The 20,237-nt window shown below is 45.2% G+C and overlaps 1 protein-coding gene across 1 annotated transcript; it reads left to right on the forward strand.

The window, feature by feature from the left end:
* Positions 1-214: 214 nt before the first annotated feature.
* Positions 215-4,163, forward strand: TMEM158 (transmembrane protein 158). The gene has a single exon (XM_066585076.1). The coding sequence runs from the start codon at positions 242-244 to the stop codon at positions 1,190-1,192; it is 951 nt and encodes a 316-aa protein (XP_066441173.1). The 5' UTR covers positions 215-241; the 3' UTR covers positions 1,193-4,163.
* The last annotated feature ends 16,074 nt before the right edge of the window (positions 4,164-20,237 follow it).

Raw genomic sequence — 20,237 nt, forward strand, 5'->3', positions numbered from 1 at the left:
TAAGGAGTATCTCCCGCCTCCTGGTCCTTCGGAAATGAAAGGTCTAGATGAGCTGCATCTCACAGTTCTCTAATCATGGAAATCAAAAGCTGGGAGAAGAAGGAGGAGGAAAAAAGCAGAGGGAGGATGACTTGGAGGCAGTTACTAGCATCCTATTCCACGCCTGTGTGAGTTTCAGTCTTCGTGCAAGCAGTGTCTCCCTCCAGCTAACCATGCTGCCTCCTCTATAACACTCTGTGCAATGAGGGTGCTGCGCTTGTGCCCTCCTAGCAGCCTGCTCCAGGGGCTTGTGGCTCTGCTGGCCATCTGCATCCAGCCTCCAACCCTAGGATGGAACCAACAGGGTCATACAGAAGAAGATGTCTTCTTACTCCCCATTAATTCCTCCAGCAGATCTTTGGCCAACCTGGGTTTTGACCTGCAAACTGAAAAAAGCACTACTGTTGAGAGTGTGCAAGAACTGAAGGCTACCCAAACAGGACATACCAAGAGTCTACCTTCTCCTTCTTCTCCTCCTCCTCCTCCTCCTGTATCCTCTTCCAGCAGCGCATGGGATAACAGCAAAGACACTTTGATTGTGTCTCCTCAAACACATCAAGAGTTTCATGCCTCCCAGTCTCAGCAGCAGGTGTCAACCCATTGCAACATCAGTGTGCACCGGCTGATGCTCACCTCTCTACTAGTCCGCTGGGGTCGCCAGCTAGGCTTCCAATGTGACCTGTTGCTTTTTTCTACCAATAATCATGGTAGAGCCTTCTTTTCAGCTGCCTACAATCGTGTTGTGTCCCCAGTTATCATTGAGCATCTAGGGGTCTCTGGGGCTCAGCAGGAATTTCGCCTTTGTGTAGGGTGTGGATGGTCAAGAAGCCGAAGGAGTGGCCACCTTCGGCATCAACATGCATCTTCTTCTGCATCTTCCACTTTTTCTTTCCTTTCATCATCCTCTACAGATCCTCATAATCCTTTACCGGGGGAAACCTTGAATTTTTGTTGCCTGGATTTTACTTTAGAAGAGCTGAGAGGGGAGCAGGGTTGGCGAATGAATCGGAAGCCCATTGAATCGACTTTGGTGGCCTGTTTCATGACTCTTGTTATCATTGTCTGGAGTGTTGCTGCCCTCATCTGGCCAGTGCCTATTATTGCTGGCTTCTTGCCTAATGGTATGGAACATAGAAGGACAAGCAGCAAATAATTGCATTTTAACTTTAAATGGCACTCGAATTTATTACGGTAGATCTACTTTAGGTAACGTGCTGTGGAGAATTTCCTTTATCGGTCAGTTTTGTATTACCTAAGACGTAACTTAATGCTCTTTAGAGAATAGATTTGAGAAACAAAAATGACAGGTATAATCAATTTTCGTTAGTCGTGTATCTAAGCGAATGTATGAGCCTACACCTTTATGAATGTAGACAATGATTGAAGAATTGCAGAAAATCTAATTTTGCAACTTACATATCAAAAACCTCTGGTGCCAACGGCAAGTGACTGCAGGTCCGCAGAAGGTTACGAAAAGGTAGTGAATAGAATCGGATTTTGTAACTGTTAAACTATTACAAATGAAATACTATCACCCTTAAATATATATACACAAATATATTAAATGTTACAATATTTTATTAGCATTTTAAATTATTTTAATCTTAATTAACTGCAGGCCATAAAATGCATAATCCGATTACTTTTATCACAACTGTACATATCGAATTCTGGCATTTAAAAGTTTGCTATTAAGTATAGAGTACAACTTTGTTTGCCAAGTCGGGTTTGATGAAACCTGGTCAGGGGTTCCTGAGAACACAATGGTAAAACCCATCAGTTTTACATTAGAGATGGCAAGTGCTGCAATGTAATACTAGGCTAGAATTGTAGTATACATTACCCCCTACTGCACTGAGGTAGGAAAGGGAGTAGGGGCATCCCGGCAATGTCGGGGGTTCCCATGCAGAAATCATTGAGTATGAGAGATGTACGAAGTATTATGTAATATGCTTAGTTAAAGCACGGTGGTTCGAAGGCATCCGATGCATCACCTGGAAAATCTTGAGATTCCTTTAGAGCATGTATAAAAGTCAAATGTATCTAATTTCATTCCCTTTAGTTACACTGTTGTATTTCCCATGCTATGGTTGTATTTCATTTGACATAGTATGCATTGCTTAATCCAAAGCTACCTAGAAGCAGCCCAAGTACATACAAGCCCTTAAAAGTAGCCTACAATGTCAGCTTCATGAAGTTAGTACTTGAAGAGCTGCATACACAGGAAGTCATGTCATCAAACCATTGCTTGCTTTATTATGGCTTTCAAAATCCCCCCTGCATTCATAGGCTATGCACTGCACCATCGTAGCTGCCCCTCTTCTTGCAAGGATCAGAATTAGGGTGTATTGACATAAATAACTTTCCTCTGCAGGTCCTGTTCAATTGCAATATGGATGGAATTTGCACAGGGAAATGCATATTGAATTCAATGGGTTAATTTACATAGATGATTTTTTTGTTTGCAAGATAAAAAAAGATGAAAAATCGCAGAATATCCTATATTTGGGCAATTCTGTTGAAGAGTCACCCATTATTTGCTATTAGCGCGTGAAAAAAATTGCTTTGCACTGGCATGCCATGTGATGCATTTTTTCTAGTTTAACTATTAGAAGGACATGCGATTTTTTTTTCAGAACTCTGGAAATCGAATGTGCAGCGATGCATTTTTCTCACAAAAGGCATCGTAATTGCAGAAAAATAATTGCAAGGTGTAGGAGTGCAATATCTGATTTTCTCAGATCAATATCACACTCGCCCATGGAAATATAGCCTTACATGAATGCAGGGTCAAATTACACAGGATTTATCGGTTGTGTGTAACCATAGAGACAAATAAATCTGCAGAACAGCTGTATACATAAGAGCATTTGCAAAGTTGCTTCATTTTTCTAGTTTTTTTTTAGATGCATTGGAGCACTGGGGCTTATTTACTATTCAAAATATGACAGTTTTCCAGGACAACTTGTGCCACAAAACTGGCTTACATGCTTGCACCACAATTATCATTTGCGTGACCCTAAAGACGCCTAAATTAGGCCAAAATTACACTAAATTGACGAGAATTGCAAAAAACTTTGGCACAATTTTTGGCTTTAACTAATCCAACTAAAAGAAGGTCTAAAACTTAGACTAGACCATTTTAGACAGAGTTATCATTCAGTGATAAACGTGGCGTATGTTAAGACTGTCTAGTCTAGGTTTGCACTGTCTAAAAAAAAAAAACAATGATTTCAAAAGTGCATCCATCATTAGGAAATCTCTCATGTTGAGCATGCAGTCCAGTTGGCTGAGCAGATTGATATATGGTTTTGTGTGAAAAGATATCGTAGAACTGGCATTTTTTTCATTGTAGCACCTGCTTATTCTGGATTTAGGAGTCCAGTGGGCGGTCCTTCACAGTGATTGACAGCCATCTCTGTACAGTCACATAAGGAAGGCTAGCAATCATGTCTAGGACCCAAAATGAGCAGGAATTAAAGTGAATGAATCACAAGTTATATCGGACCTTTACCCACAAAATTATATCCAGTATTATACTATACATGAATCCGCTCAGCTCCTCCTGCTCTAGAATATGCCGCCCACAATTAGACTGTGTTATCAGTGTGACAGGTCCCCTTTAAGGCACTTTACGTCTATTATGTAAAATTTAGCCTTTAGGGTTTTTCTGGAAGGAATACTGCTGTCCAATACAACAAAAAGTTGGTCAATGAACATCAAATAAAAAGGAGTAAACTCTATCACTGCACTGCTTCTTGTAGAGTCATGCCACAAATTGTAGATGGGCTTAAATGTCCATCATGGGTAGTGTGGGTCACCTTCACACTAAAGTGGTTATGTTCTCCAGACACTGCAGGCAGCGTTTATAGAGGGTCTCTGTAACCAGACAATGACCTATTATTCACTAAGTGTACCTATTGTAATAAAGACAAGCGTCTTGGTAGGTGGTCAATTAACACTAAACTCATTACCTTATTATGGAGACTATGTTGCATAGAATAGCATGAAACATTGACTAAAAAGCCTGGTGCTCAGCACAAACCTCCAACAAAATGCTCTTACAGCAAATAAGAAGAGTCTGTTTTAAATAAAACCAGCAGTAAAATGTGTTTCGAGTTAAAAGAGGCTCTTCATCAGTTACAATAGATAGTAGGTAGTGTATAGCTGTATGGAAAGAGGAGTGTAATGAGTGCTGGAGCAAGCCTCAGGAACCGGTGTGGGTGGTAGGAGACAGCCATCTCCACAGCGACATCTGTACCGTTCCTACCCCCCACACTGGTGTCTGGGGCTTGCTCTAGCACTCATCATACTCCTCCATCCCTATGGCTATATGCTGCCTACTATCCTCTCTAACTCACGAAGAGACTTTTTTGCCTCAAAACATGTTTTATTGCTGGCTTTATTGGAATAAAGGAGCCTTATGTGACACAGTGTTAAGGCAGCAGAGATGCAGTCCTAAGCTCTCGCTCACGGCCTGAAGGTTGCGAGTTCAATCCTCGCATGGTTCAGGTAGCCGGCTCAAGGTTGACTCAGACGTCCATTCTTCCAAGTTCAGTAAAATGACTACCCAGCTTGGTGGTGGGGGTGATAAATAAATAAAAAATTACCTGAAATAACAATAATGAAAAAAACAATTCTTCCTACTGTATTTGTTGTAAGAGCATTATAAGAGCCGTGCACCAGGCTTTTTTATACAGTGTTTCACGTGGTCTCTAATGCCCCCTCAAGGGAAGGCGTTTCACCTGGTTGGCAGCAACTCTGTTTTACTCCTAACTATATCTCCTGCCTCAAGGTTTGTTCCACTTCTCTCCACTTGCTATGTTACATAGGAGGCAGATGTGAAAATATGTGAAGTTCTTAGGATCCTTCTAGACTACTTCAGTGATTTCTACAGGCAGGACATCAGGCTGAGCCATTACATACTACTCTCCTTTGTTCGAGCATATTGACATTTTTACATGTACACTACTCAACAGTGTTAGGCTGCTTTCACAGCTACATCTGGGGTTCCGTTGACTATAATGTGATCCATACACTACCCACTCAGCTGCCCGGCCTTTTATCGGAAAAGAGGTGCTGCATGCAGCGCCATTTCTTCTGATATTTTGTGCTGGATCTGTGATCGAGCCTCGAACAGAGGTTCCAGCGCAAATGTGAAACCACCCTTATTCAGTAAGCCATTATTAATGGTGTTTGCTCTTCAACTCTTACAGGGGTCTGACTGGAAACCTCCATAGTAGTTGAAGGGGAACTCTTAAGTTAATGTTCAGAACACTCTCCTTAGCAAATTCTAATATCTTTATGAAATATTCATAAAATCCCAACTACATTGTAAAAATATGCACTATACAGAAGGTTTTCTTGTTCTCGGAGTTGGGATCTCTTAAGTGTTGCCAGCCTTCTTCCGTATTAAATTAGCATGTGTTAAAGTCATAATTACTATAATTTACAATAAAATCTTCTTACATGACTTGCTGTGCAAGGAATTTTGGTAAAAGGGTGAACTGAAGTGAAGCTGCTGAAAAAAGTGTCACACAGAGGAGATAGCCAATTGATTGATCAATGGTTATTACTAATGATGCGCGTAACAATCATTAATGACAACTTAAAGGTTGCTTCAGTGATCTTTTAATTCGAAAATCTGCAGATAAACAATACAGGGTAATGCAGGGTCATCATCACCCCGGATGTATTAACAGAAAAACCATGAGTACATATGTTCTACATACTCAAGTTAAAGGGGTTATCCAGTGGTTATTAGTGGCATGGGGGAAGGGGGGGGGATATACAGTGGACATTAAATAAACAAACAACCCCCCCAAAAAATACTCACCTCCCGCTACCATGATGCTCCCCCGCCACCCTGATTTTCTGTTTACAAGAGCTGCATTGGTCATATGGTTATTTACTCACATGGCCGCTGCAGCCAATAGGAGGCACTACAGGGACATCACAAGTAATGTCCCATAAACCTACCGCAACTTCTACAATAGAAGTCCCTATGATAGGTTTATGGGACGTCACCTGTCGGTCAGATGCCGCGGCGCTGGACCACCGAAACAGCAGTCCAGCGACGGGATATGTATATTTATTTTATTTCATTTTGGACATGGGGAACCCAAAAATATATAAAATAAACAACCTGTAAAACCCCTTTAAGGTTAACTTTTACATATATTTAAAGTGACGCTCCACTTTTACATACCATTGTCTGTATAGTTAACAAATGTAAAATCTAGGATCTTTCCAACATTTTTTCTGAGTAGAAACAATAATCTAATTTTGCTACCTTTATGCTGCTACTGTTGACAGATTGATTCATGGATCTATCTTAACTGTAATTATGGCTCACTACGCAGTGAACACCCAAAATGGTCGGACTACCCCTGCAAATTACTTATATTTGTAATGTATGTTAGTACTAAACAGAGACACAGACCAGCTTGTTGGTTGCCATGTAACAACTCGAGTTGGTTTTTTCTCTACTATACAGACCAAATGAAGTGAAAAATAGCTAAAAAGAGCACAAAGAATTATGAATCTGTTAGGCCCAGTGCACATGGCCGGATTTGAATTGCAGAATCCAGAGCGGGCGTCCACCGCCTACGCACTGGGTCGGATTCCACTGCAGGATCCCGCATGCAGAATTGGACCCAACCGTGTGCATTCGGTCTTAGCCTGCTTTCACATTTGTGCTGGTACCTCTGGTCAGAGATTTTGTTGCAGATCGGACACAAAATACTGGAAGAAAGATCACTGCATGTAGCACTTTTTCTTTTGGTAAAATGCCGGAGAGTTGAGCGAAAACCGAATGTACCCCATTATAAATCAATGGAGTCTGTACCGCGCTGTTCGGTTCCATCATAAGACGGTCCCATTCGTCAGGGGATTCCCCTTTCCTACTTCCAGAACAGAGGAGGAGAACGAAACTCCCGCTGCAGATCTGAAGGCAGCCTTGCAAAGATGCTAGATTTTACAGTTACAATGTTAATCAGAGGTGGAGCTTCACGTTAAATCCCAAAGGTGTTTGAAGGTTAAATATATAGCCGTCTTCCCCCTTATCAGGCCGCCTTTACACTTGGAAATCCGTGAAATTTATCACATTCTGTTATAAATGCAGGAACAGTTCACAGGATATTCACCTGGAATATATACGTTTCATATACATTGCTTCACGCCATTACTTTGCTGAAGTGTGAAGACTCATTAATTGTTGCAGAAGAAAGAAAATGAACTTTGTATCCTAAGCCAAATCCATTTTCACGATTCATATTGCCATTTGCTGTACGTCCTTACATAGAAGACAATCACTCAGAGCTGCAGTATATGAAGCACAATCCAGAAGGTCACATTTGTTAGACTGTAGAAGAGGTCGCAGTAGGAGTCAATTGCAATTAAAAGTGATTGTAGATAGATAAGGTGGTAGGGGCCGTGTGATGCGGCACTGCAGAATCTTATCGTACAAGTCATTTCTCTTGCCCCGGCATAGCTATTGGATGTCTACTGCATTCTACTATATGCTTCAGTGTTCTTGGGGTTTCGGTCCCGCACCAGTCTGCTTCTAAGGACAGAATGGGAATATTGTTACTTGAATAAAAGACTTTCTTAATGAACTGAAGTTGAGTTTTTTCCAATTACTACTTTTATTCAGTTAAGTGAACTTTTAGGTTCCCCTGTTTTGTGACAGATGATTGCGAAGAATACAGATTGTCACGTAATAGTACACTAGGTCATTTAAGAAGTCTAAAAACCCCATGCTACTCAAACTGCTCCTCCTCTTCTCAACACTTTAAAAAAGTTGAGTAAGGAGCTCAAAACTGAAAAAATTCTAGTTTTTTTGCGCAAAATCACACTTGCACAAAAATGTTGTCACTTTTGGCACAGGAAACCTATTGCATAATGCTTAACAAATTCTCCCTTAAGGCCTCTTTAACACTGGTGACAGCGCTATTGCAGCATTTCTCCCATGGCATTGATTGGCCAATTCATAAATCCCGTCTCCACAACGCACTGGCTGTTGATTGGTTCTTTGGCCATTGCTCAGCCAATCAATGCAGCGCTGGATGAACCAATCACAGCCATTGCTTCCAGGAGGAGGAATTTATGAATCTTGCAACTAGGAGATAATCTTCTGTGGGAGATTGAAGACTGCAGGATGCCAGCAGTTCCAGAGAGCAGCGGGGGGACCCAGACCGGGCCTTTTAGGTAAGTATATGTTTTTTGGGTTTTTTTTGAGTGCAGCTAGGGCTTAGTTTTGGGGTAGGGGTTATTTTCTAACGATGGCAGCACACAAAAAACACGATCTCGTGCATTGTGATGGGACACAAATGAAGGTTGCATAATGAAACATGGGCTACAGAAAGAAAAGAAGAAAAAAAAAAAAATCACAAATTGTAGCATGCGCATGTATATGTGTGTGTGTGTGTGTGTGTGTGCTGCAATTTTTTTTCCTCGCAAAATAGCATCAGAGAAAATAGCACTCATGTGAAGGAACCCTTTGGAAAGCCTGGGCTTCACATACATGCGTTTTCTTGCACTATCACACCATAGCACAATTGCGCGATTTTGTCATCCGCATGAAAGCGGCCTGAGGCTACATTCACACTGGCAAGTGTAATATCAGGCCAAGAATCTCGGCCTAGTATCGTGCTTGCCAACGTGTGTTCTTCATTACACTGCAAAGCATTTTTGATTAAAAACACATTGCATAGCTTCTATGAAATTATGATTCGCTCATGTAAGGGTCACAAGTGTTTGCCATTGACTTCAAGGGGAAATATCGCACTTGCATGCACATAGTACAGCATGCGAGTGCCATGCAGTTTGTTTCAAGGTCAATGGGCAGGGCAGACAAAAACGGAACATATTGGGGGTGGGCGTGGGGGGGTTAATCGCTCATGTGAATAAATCCATTTAAAAGAATGGATTTCATATTCGCAAGAGTTTTGTGTGCATCGAAAATATCACTCGTGTGAATTAGCCCTTCCATGCATGTAGTACCTTCCAGCAGGGTAAGTTATGTTTAAAAGGGAAAACCTTTTTTAAACACAAATGTAAGATGGATACAATGATCATGTCACATAATGAACAGCCAAAAAAACCACCACCAATCACCTTTTATGGAATTTCCACCGCAGATACGCAGTAAATCCGCAGGTTAGAGTTACAGTACAGCAGAAAACTTGCAGCACTTTTTCCGTCTACATGTGTACAGGATTTGCTTTAATCCCATTTACTTTATAATGGCCTTAACCAGTGTGGTTTTTATGGCGCAAAATCGTCCGTCTGGACAAAATAGCACATAGGGTGCCGATTGACTTGTCCTATCTTTTGGCCGCAATTAGCTAATGGGAGGCGCTAGCAGGCGGAGAGGAAAGGAGTTTAGCACGACTAGCTCAGCTAAGCTCTCGCTTCGTCCCACTCCCTCCCCTTGCCAGCAGCTGGCAAGGGTGGAGAGGTGGAGGGAGTTTAGCAGAGCTGAACTCTCTACCCAGGGCCGACGGTATTCCGGGCAGCGGCATATATACCCCGCAGACCGCCTGTCTGAATGGGCAAGAAAACAGGATATGCAGCGGTGACTTGGGAGCAGCTGCCTCTTGTTCATGCGATTTTCGGTCATATTGCCAAAAATACATGATGTTATTGTAAGCTTTCCAACCTGCTCAGGGTACTCAAGAATCCTGAGAAGTTTAAAAGCTCGCTGTAACATCATGTATTTTTGCTAACTATAAAAAGGTATCATATCTACAAGATTACTTGGTTTCTCTTACTAGGAAAGGGACTTGTTATTTGTATAGCGCCAACTTATTCTGCAGCGCTTTCAGGTAGTTTTTATTACCCCCACCAAGCTGGGTACTCATTTTACCGATCTCAGAAGGATGGAAGGCTGAGTCAACCTTGAGACGCCTACCTAAACCTTCAGGTCGTGAGCGAGAGCTTAGGACTGTATACTGCTGCCTTAACACTCTGTGCCACACGAGGCCCTGTAAATTAGGCTCTACTGGCTAATACGCTACCAAACTTTTTTCAATAAAGCCTAAAGAACAAATTGGTCTGTCATTTGTATAAAAGTTTTACAGATTCTAGAACATTTTCACTGATCTTTATCTGGTGTTATCATTTTCCTTGCCAGTGGGTATTTATAGAGTGAATACTAACGCCAAGTTGTCAATTGAGGCTGCTGTCACACCGGCGTTAGGGTGTTAGGGTCAGTTCAGGGTCTCCATCTCATTTTTGGAGGAGAGAAACTGAAATGAAACTGAAAAAAAACCAAAACCTGTTTTTTCCCCACTGTTTTCAATGAGGTTTCCGAAAAACAGAAAGCAAATAAAAAGGCTCCAGTTTGTTTGCATTCCATCGGGTTTCGGTAACTTGGGGATGGACAAATAGCGCAGCCTGCAGCATTAGTTTTCTGTCCAAAAAGGTTTCTGTTTTTTGAAACCCCATGGAAATCAATAGGGAGAAAAACAGATCTGTTTTTTTTTTCAGTTTTATATCAGTTTCTTTCCTCCAAAAAGGAGCCGAGAGACTGAAACCCTGAACTGACCCTAACGTAGGTGTGACAGCAGCCTTACACACACATTTCCAGGAGGAATAAGAGAGGAACGCCATAATGTAGAGTTCTAAGAAAAGATGCATTTCAATTATTATTTTATGAGAAATGTGGTATTTACTAAGCCAGACAAGTCAGGGCAGCTGATGGGTCCTCTCTGATATCCCGCAGGCGATATATGTAATATCGCTACTGTACATCAGTCGCAGGTGTTTTCTCTATGGGAAAGTCTCAAACAGAACCTGACATATTGGGATTCCTTGAGGATTGGATTTGAGAAGCAATTATATTCCTGTTTACAATCTTGTTCTTGCTAATTGGGAGGGGAATTGTTTTACTGAATGGTAGATATTTAGTACATTAGAAAGGGACTGGGGAAAGAATGCTATGGAGCGCGGACGGACGCTGCTGGACTAACAGAGAAATCCGTTTCTATTCTCAGTATGTTAGTTGTTCACAGAACTTGTGCAAGTATTATTAGTCTTATGAGAAAATATATGCTAATAATAACAAGATTTCCCAGCGAGACATTTACATCAGGATCTCCAGCTGTTCTAGAGCGTGATTACTCTAAAAATAAAGAGTCTGGCGCAGCGCCACGAGGACGGAGACGTGAGACGTGCTACATTGTGGCCAGTCCTACACGAGCTCATATAGAGTCGAGCAGAATATCAGGTCTAATGCACATTGTAGCCGGTAGAATTGTATCTTTGCATACAGGAATGTAAGAGTCAGACATAGAATAACCCACAGCGGATAACTCAGCAGATACACAAGGACTACAAACAACTAGGCTTCTCATCTCCCATAATGATTGCCATCCCTGAAGACAGCCATAATTACCAGTGAAATATATATGGAACATCATTTATATCATGAGGACTGCACACAACGCATACCAAATATATATGGTGTATATATATATATATATATATATATATATATATATATACACACACACACATACATACATATACATATACACACATACATACATACACACAAAAAAAAACATATACACTCATTGTCAAAAATAATCCCTCCCTGAAAAGAGTTGTCGTAATTTAATTAATTTTTTATTAAAACCAAGCACATAAAATATATGGAGCCACAGAACCAAGCTCATAAAATATATGGAGCCCTGGAACCAAGCTCATAAAATACATGGAGCCCTGAAACCAAGCTCATAAAATACATGGAGCCCTTGAACCAAGCTCATAAAATACATGGAGCCCCAGAACCAAGCTCATAAAATACATGGAGCCCCAGAACCAAGCTCATAAAATACATGGAGCCCCGGAACCAAGCTCATAAAATACATGGAGCCCCGGAACAAAGCTCATAAAATACATACAGCCCCGGAACAAAGCTCATAAAATACATACAGCCCCAGAACAAAGCTCATAAAATATATGGAGCTCCAGAGCAAAGCTCATAAAATATATGGAGCCCCAGGACAAAGCTCATAAAATATATGGAGCCCCAGGACAAAGCTCATAAAATATATGGAGCCCCAGGATAAAGCTCATAAAATACATACAGCCCCAAAACCAAGCTCAAAAAATACTTGCAGCCCCAAGACCAAGCTCATAAAGTACATGCAGCCCCAGAACCAAAGCTCGTAAAATATATGGAGTCCCAGAACAAAGATCATAAAATACATGGAACCCCAGAACCAAGCTCATAAAATACATACAGCCCCAGAGCCAAGCTCATAAAATACATACAGCCCCAGAACCAAGCTCATAAAATACATACAGCACCAAAACCAAGCTCATAAAATACATACAGCACCAAAACCAAGCTCATAAAATACATACAGCCCCAAAACAAAGCTCATACCATAATACTGTACTGTACTGTACTATTATCAGATATCTCAAGTAGCAAAATTAAGATCAATAAAGGGATAGATTTTAGAGTCAAGGTAGCCCCTGCTGTAAAGGTTTGTACTATGTGAAACCATTGTGCTGCAGTATAAATCATTGTTATTGGCAGTACATCTCCCATTGTGTGAACAAGTGTTGTTCTGCCGACAGTGATAAGTGTGTATGGGGTGATCATATGAACAATCATTCTTCCACCATGTAGCCTTTGTAAAGGCTGTATAAAAAATGTGATCTAATCTTGTTGATCAGCACTTGTGAAGTAGCAGGAATCGGGCTCCATTGAAGGGCTCTCAGACCATCGAACATTCTGGATGAAACTGCCGTGTTTTTCAAAGTTGTACGAAGCACACATTTAAATTTCTAAAGCAGCATCTGCCCTATTATGTCAACTGCATCCAAGTACGTGCGATTACTTCAGAATGATCACTTGCATGGATATTATATTATAGATGAATAACTTAGCGGCTCAGAGTCTTGCATGTAGTTATGCGCTGATAATTGCAGAAAGTAAGGAAGATTTAAGCATTAAATGATCCATCACATTTCAAGAAAAAGACCTATTAAAATAAAAGTAAAGGAAGTCCCCAGAATTCTGCGGCCCTGCACCTTTGTTCCTATTTCCAGATGCATTCGAGAAGAGAAAAAAAATCAATACACGACGCAGAGCTATAGGCTGGTTGCAACAAACAAAGGCCCATTTACACCAGCCGATGATCGCTAAAAAAAAAACAAAATGCTAACCGGCAATCGTTTTAGCGATAATCCGTGCGTGTTAATGTGCGCCCATCGTCCGCTTTTTGGGCAATGCTGGCTGATCTTGAAATTCAGTCCAACCTAAAAATCGTCATTCACTTTTATCAGTCGTTTTCCACGGGGGAGTGCTGATAGCATTGTTTCTCCATGGAAAATGAAGAATCTGAGCACAGATAATAGCCTTTGGGCTATTAACTGTGTTTAGGGAAGGCTTCATTTACACACCTAATTGGTATTTAAGTAGCTGAGTAGCTACTTAAATACCAATAAATTTTTATGCAAAATGATTGCTCAAAGCTGTGGCTCAAACTGTCTTTTGAGCGATCTTTGAGCCATCATCGGCCCCTGTAAACCAGCCTTAATTCAGGCGCATTTTACATCTTGTCCATGGGTTTACAGACCCAAACTACCAGTGTTGTAGGAATGCATGTTTATGACACCTTTCTTAGGGTATGTTTAAACATAGCGGAAATGCTGCAGAGCGGGAAAATTAGGCAGCACAATCTGTAGCATTTCTGCAAAAGAGACAGAGTGAAAATCCACTGCACTTCCGCAGCTGTTTTCAGAAAATACTGCGCTTCCTGTTACCTCCGAAATCTTCATGCTCTCAGCGCTTCCTTCACTGGGCCCCCAGCGACCTCTTAGCGAGTGCAGTGCCGCTGGTCAGGTGATGCAGAAGTGACCAATGGCCCTAAACTCATTAGAAGGCGTTGGTTGCCCAATGAAGGAAGTCCCAAGAGTGCAAATACTTCCGAGGTGCTGGGGGAGGCTTGCGGTATTTTTGCAATCAGCTGCATAAGCGCGGCTGATTTCGAGTCGAAGTCCTCACCAATGGTGCAGATTTTGACTCTGCTTTGGATGTGGAAATGCTACGGAATTTTCCGCTCCGTGTAAAAAACACCATTTAGGCACAGTTCAAACGGGACAGCTTTGGTGAATTTTTGTCACTCATGAGACAACAAAAATACTCTTCCATGCATTCATCATATTTCGACTAGATTGCTAAAACACCAGCCGTTGGAAATGAACAGACTGGCACTTCACAATGTATCCTACAGCCTGCAGCATGACTCAATCACCTCTCCTCCTCTTCTTCAAGTGTCGTTCATGAGATGGGGGTCCATAGTGAAAACTCATGGGGCCCCTGTTATAGGGCCTGGCTTTGCCACCCAAGACAGTAGGTGGTTTTCTTTCCTATGTCCAAAAAAAGATAAAACAGGTCAGCACTACCCAATGGAAATATATCTCAATAGAAATATATAGGTGCACGTTAAACCACGGCCGCAACATACAGTGGAAGCAGAAAAGAAAAATTGGCAACAGCACGCAAAATAAATTTACTATCAGAGGTATACATACCTATTAAAGATGAGCGAACGTACTCGTCCGAGCTTGATATTCGTGCGAATATTAGGGTGTTCGGGATGCTCGTTACTCGTAACGAGTACCACGCGGTGTTCCGGTTACTTTCAGTTTCCTCTCTGAGACGTTAGCGCGCTTTTCTGGCCAATTGAAAGACAGGGAAGGCATTACAACTTCCCCCTGTGACGTTCAAGCCCTATACCACCCCCCTGCTGTGAGTGGCTGGGGCGATCAGATGTCACCCGAGTATAAAAGTCGGCCCCTCCCGCGGCTCGCCTCAGATGCCGTGTGAGTTAGCTGAGGGAAAGTGCTGTTCTATTGGAGTTCCTGTAGGGAGAGCGTTAGGAGTTAGTGTAGGCTTCAAGAACCCCAACGGTCCTTCTTAGGGCCACATCTACGTGTGTGCAGGCTGCTGTTAGCAGTGGAGAATTTTTTTTTTTTTCTCAAAATCGGCAGTGCAGAGCATTGCAGCCGGCATTAGGGACAGAAGTGGTGCTTAGGCAGCGAGAGTGTTAGGAGTGAGTGTAGCCTTCAAGAACCTCAACGGTCCTTTCAAGGGCCACATTTAACTGTGTGGAGTACTGTGCAGGCTGCTGTTAGCTGTGTTGCTTTTTTTTTCTTCTGAAAATCGGCGGTGCAGAGCATTGCACCCTGCATTGATACTACAGGCACAGAATTGTGTAGGCAGGGCCACAACACAGTTATTAGTCATTGAATAGGCACAGTGGGCCTATCCTTTTAAACAAAAGGGAAAAAAGTATATTTGCCCTGCCTCTGTCAGTCCTAAGGGCTCTGGGTACGTGTGTGCTGCGTGGAGAACGTTAAAAAATCAGACGCAACCAGCTACGGTTGAGTGCAGCCTTGCGCCAATTTCTTTCCTGCCTGGGAAATCAAATCACTGGTAATACAGCATGCTGAGGGGTAGGGGTAGGCCTAGAGGACGTGGACGCGGGCGAGGACGCGGAGGGCCAAGTGAGGGTGTGGGCACAGGCCGAGCTCCTGATCCAGGTGTGTCGCAGCCGACTGCTGCGCGATTAGGAGAGAGGCACGTTTCTGGCGTCCCCACATTCATCGCCCAATTAATGGGTCCACGCGGGAGACCTTTATTAGAAAATGAGCAGTGTGAGCAGGTCCTGTCCTGGATGGCAGAAAGTGCTTCGAGCAAGCTATCATCCACCCACAGTTCTGCGCCGTCCAGTGCTGCAAATCCGAATCCTCTGTCTGCTGCTCCTCCTTCCTCCCAGCCTCCTCACTCCACTACAATGACACCTGCTCAGGAGCGGGAACACTCCCAGGAACTGTTCTCGGGCCCCTGCTTAAATTGGGCAGCAGTGGTTCCTCTCCCACCAGAGGAGTTTATCGTCACTGATGCCCAACCATTCGAAAGTTCCCGGGGTCCGGGGGAAGAGGCTGGGGACTTCCGCCAACTGTCTCAAGAACTTTCTGTGGGTGAGGAGGACGATGACGATGAGACACAGTTGTCTTGCAGTGAGGTAGTAGTAAGCGCAGTAAGTCCAAGGGAGCAGCGCACAGAGGATTCGGAGGAAGAGCAGCAGGACGATGAGGTGACTGACCCCACCTGGTGTGCAACGCCTACACAGGACAGGTCTTCAGAGGGGGAGGCACGGGCAGCAGCAGGGCAGGTTGCAAGAGGCAGTGCGGTGGCCAGGGGTAGAGGCAGGGCCAGACCGAATAATCCACCAACTGTTTCCCAAAGCGCACCCTCGCGCCATGCCACCCTGCAGAGGCCGAGGTGCTCTAAGGTCTGGCAGTTTTTCACCGAGACGCCTGACGACCGACGAACAGTGGTGTGCAACCTTTGTCGCGCCAAGATCAGCCGGGGAGCCACCACCAACAGCCTGACCACCACCAGCATGCGCAGACATATGATGGCCAAGCACCCCACAAGGTGGGACGAAGGCCGTTCACCGCCTCCGGTTTGCACTGCTGCCTCTCCCACTGTGCCCCAACCTGCCACTGAGATCCAACCCCCCTCTCAGGACACAGGCACGACCGTCTCATGGCCTGCACCCACACCCTCACCTCCGCTGTCCTCGGCCCCATCCACCAATGTCTCGCACCGCACAGTCCAGCCGTCGCTAGCGCAAGTGTTGGAGCGCAAGCGCAAGTACGCCGCCACGCACCCGCACGCTCAATCGTTAACCGTCCACATAGCCAAATTTATCAGCCTTGAGATGCTGCCGTATAGGGTTGTGGAAACGGAGTCCTTCAAAGCTATGATGGCGGCGGCGGCCCCGCGCTACTCGGTTCCCAGTCGCCACTACTTTTCCCGATGTGCCGTCCCAGCCCTGCACGACCACGTCTCCCGCAACATTGTACGTGCCCTCACCAATGCGGTTAGTGGCAAGGTCCACTTAACTACGGACACGTGGACAAGCACAGGCGGGCAGGGCAACTACATCTCCCTGACGGCACATTGGGTGAATTTAGTGGAGGCTGGGACAGAGTCAGAGCCTGGGACCGCTCACGTCCTACCCACCCCCAGAATTGCGGGCCCCAGCTCGGTGGTGGTATGTTCGGCTGTGTATGCTTCTTCCACTAAAGCACCCTCCTCCTCCTCCTCCTCCTCAACCTCTGTCTCGCAATCTAGATGTGTCAGCAGCAGCAGGACGTTGCCAGCAGTCGGTGTCGCGCGGCGTGGCAGCACAGCGGTGGCCAAGCGTCAGCAGGCCGTGCTGAAACTACTCAGCTTAGGAGATAGGAGGCACACGGCCCACGAACTGCTGCAGGGTCTGACAGAGCAGACCGACCGTTGGCTTGCTCCGCTGAGCCTCCAACCGGGCATGGTCGTGTGTGACAACGGCCGTAACCTGGTGGCGGCTCTGCAGCTCGGCAGCCTCACGCACGTGCCATGCCTGGCCCACGTCTTTAATTTGGTGGTTCAGCGCTTTCTGAAAAGCTACCCACGCTTGTCAGACCTGCTCGTAAAGGTGCGCCGGCTCTGCGCACATTTCCGCAAGTCCCACACGGACGCTGCCACCCTGCGCACCCTGCAACATCGGTTTAATCTGCCAGTGCACCGACTGCTGTGCGACGTGCCCACACCGTGGAACTCTACGCTCCACATGTTGGCTAGGCTCTATGAGCAGCGTAGAGCTATAGTGGAATACCAACTCCAACATAGGCGGCGCAGTGGGAGTCAGCCTCCTCAATTCTTTTCAGAAGAGTGGGCCTGGTTGGCAGACATCTGCCAGGTCCTTCGAAACTTTGAGCAGTCTACCCAGGTGGTGAGCGGCAATGCTGCAATCATTAGCGTCACCATTCCTCTGCTATGCATCTTGAGAAGTTCCCTGCAAACCATAAAGGCAGCCGCTTTGCGCTCGGAAACAGAGCCGGGGGAAGACAGTATGTCGCTGGATAGTCAGAGCACCCTCCTGTCTATATCTCAGCGCGTTCAGGAGGAGGAGCATAAGGAGGATGAGGAGGAGGGGGAAGAGACAGCTTGGCCCACTGCTGACGGTACCCATGCTGCTTGCCTGTCATCATTTCAGCGTGTATGGCCTGAGGAGGAGGAGGAGGAGGAGGAGGATGATCCTGAAAGTGATCTTCCTAGTGCGGACAGCCATGTGTTGTGTACAGGTACCCTGGCACACATGGCTGACTTCATGTTAGGATGCCTTTCTCGTGACCCTCGCATTACACGCATTCTGGCCACTACGGATTACTGGGTGTACACACTGCTCGACCCACGCTATAAGGAGAACCTTCCCACTCTCATTCCCGAAGAGGAAAGGGGTTCGAGAGTGTTGCTATACCACAGGACCCTGGCGGACAAGCTGATGGTAAAATTCCCATCCGACAGCGCTAGTGGCAGAAGGCGCAGTTCCGAGGGCCAGGTAGCAGGGGAGGTGCGTAGATCGAGCAGCATGTACAGCCCAGGCAGTGCAACAGTCTTTAAGGCCCTGGACAGCTTTATGGCTCCCCAGCAAGACTGTGTCACCGCTCCCCAGTCAAGGCTGAGTCGGCGGGAGCACTGTAAAAGGATGGTGAGGGAGTACGTAGCCGATCGCATGACCGTCCTCCGTGACGCCTCTGCCCCCTACAACTACTGGGTGTCGAAGCTGGACACATGGCCTGAACTAGCGCTGTATGCCCTGGAGGTGCTTGCTTGTCCTGCGGCTAGCGTCTTGTCGGAAAGGGTGTTTAGTGCGGCTGGGGGAATCATCACAGATAAGCGTACCCGCCTGTCAACCGACAGTGCCGACAGGCTAACACTCATCAAGATGAACAAAGCCTGGATTTCCCCAGACTTCTCTTCTCCACCAGCGGACAGCAGCGATACGTAAGCAATACGTAGGCTGCACCCACGGATGGAAGCTATGTTCTCTCTCACCATCCAAAACGGGGACATTTCTGCTTCATCAATCTGTGTCTAATATTCCTCCTCCCCCTGCTCCTCCTCCTGAAACCTCACGTAATCACGCTGAACGGGCAATTTTTCTTAGGGCCACAAGGCTCACTCATCTAATTTTTCGAAACAATTTTTATATGTTTCAATGCTCTTAAAAGCGTCGAAACTTTAACTTGAACCAATTTTTAGTTAAACTGGGCTGCCTCCAGGCCTAGTTACCACTTAAGCCACATTAACCAAAGCGATTAATGGGTTTCACCTGCCCTCTTGGTTGGCCATGGCCAATTTTTTGGATGTACATTAGTACTGTTGATACAGCAATTTTTGTGGGCCCTCGCCTACAGTGTAATCAAATGAATTTTTAGCCCACCTGCATTACAGCTGACGTTACATCCGCTGTGTTGGGCAATGCAATGGGATATTTTTATGTACCGCCGGTGGGTTCCAGGGAGCCACCCATGCTGTGGGTCCACAGGGAATTATAAATGCATCTGTTTCCACTTGTAAAGAACCCCAGTCAGACTGGGGCATGCAGTGTGGCCCGAAGCCCACCTGCATTAAGCACGACATTACTACCTCAGCTGTGTTGGGCAATGCAATGGGATATTTCTATGTACCGCCGGTGGCTTCCTGGCACCCACCCATGCTGTGGGTCCACAGGGAATTATAAATGCATCTGTTTCCACTTGTAAAGAACCCCAGTCTGACTGGGGCATGCAGTGTGGGCCGAAGCCCACTTGCATTAAGCACGACATTACTACCTCAGCTGTGTTGGGCAATGCAATGGGATATTTTTGTGTATCGCCGGTGGGTTCCAGGGAGCCACCCATGCTGTAGGTGCACACGGAGTTTAACCTACATGTGTCCACTTGTAAAGAACCCCAGTCTGACTGGGGCATGCAGTGTGGGCCGAAGCCCACCTGCATTAAGCATGACATTACTACCTCAGCTGTGTTGGGCAATGCAATGGGATATTTCTATGTACCGCTGGTGGCTTCCTGGCACCCACCCATGCTGTGGGTCGACAGGGACTTCACAATAGGGAGTTGTACCTGCCTGTGTCTATGAATTAAAAAGCCCGGTCTGACTGGGGCATGCAGAGACACCTTGACAGAATGAATAGTGTGTGACACATAGGTTCCCCATTGCTAGGCCCACGTGTGCAGCTCCTGATGGCGGTGGCACAGGATTCTATTTCTCATTGCTTCTGTACAGCATTGTGGGCTATCGCCCCGCCCCTTTTAAAGAGGGTCGCTGCCTAGCCATG

The sequence above is a fragment of the Eleutherodactylus coqui genome, chromosome 12 (genome assembly GCF_035609145.1).
Source record: "Eleutherodactylus coqui strain aEleCoq1 chromosome 12, aEleCoq1.hap1, whole genome shotgun sequence".
Classification (NCBI taxonomy): domain Eukaryota; kingdom Metazoa; phylum Chordata; class Amphibia; order Anura; family Eleutherodactylidae; genus Eleutherodactylus; species Eleutherodactylus coqui.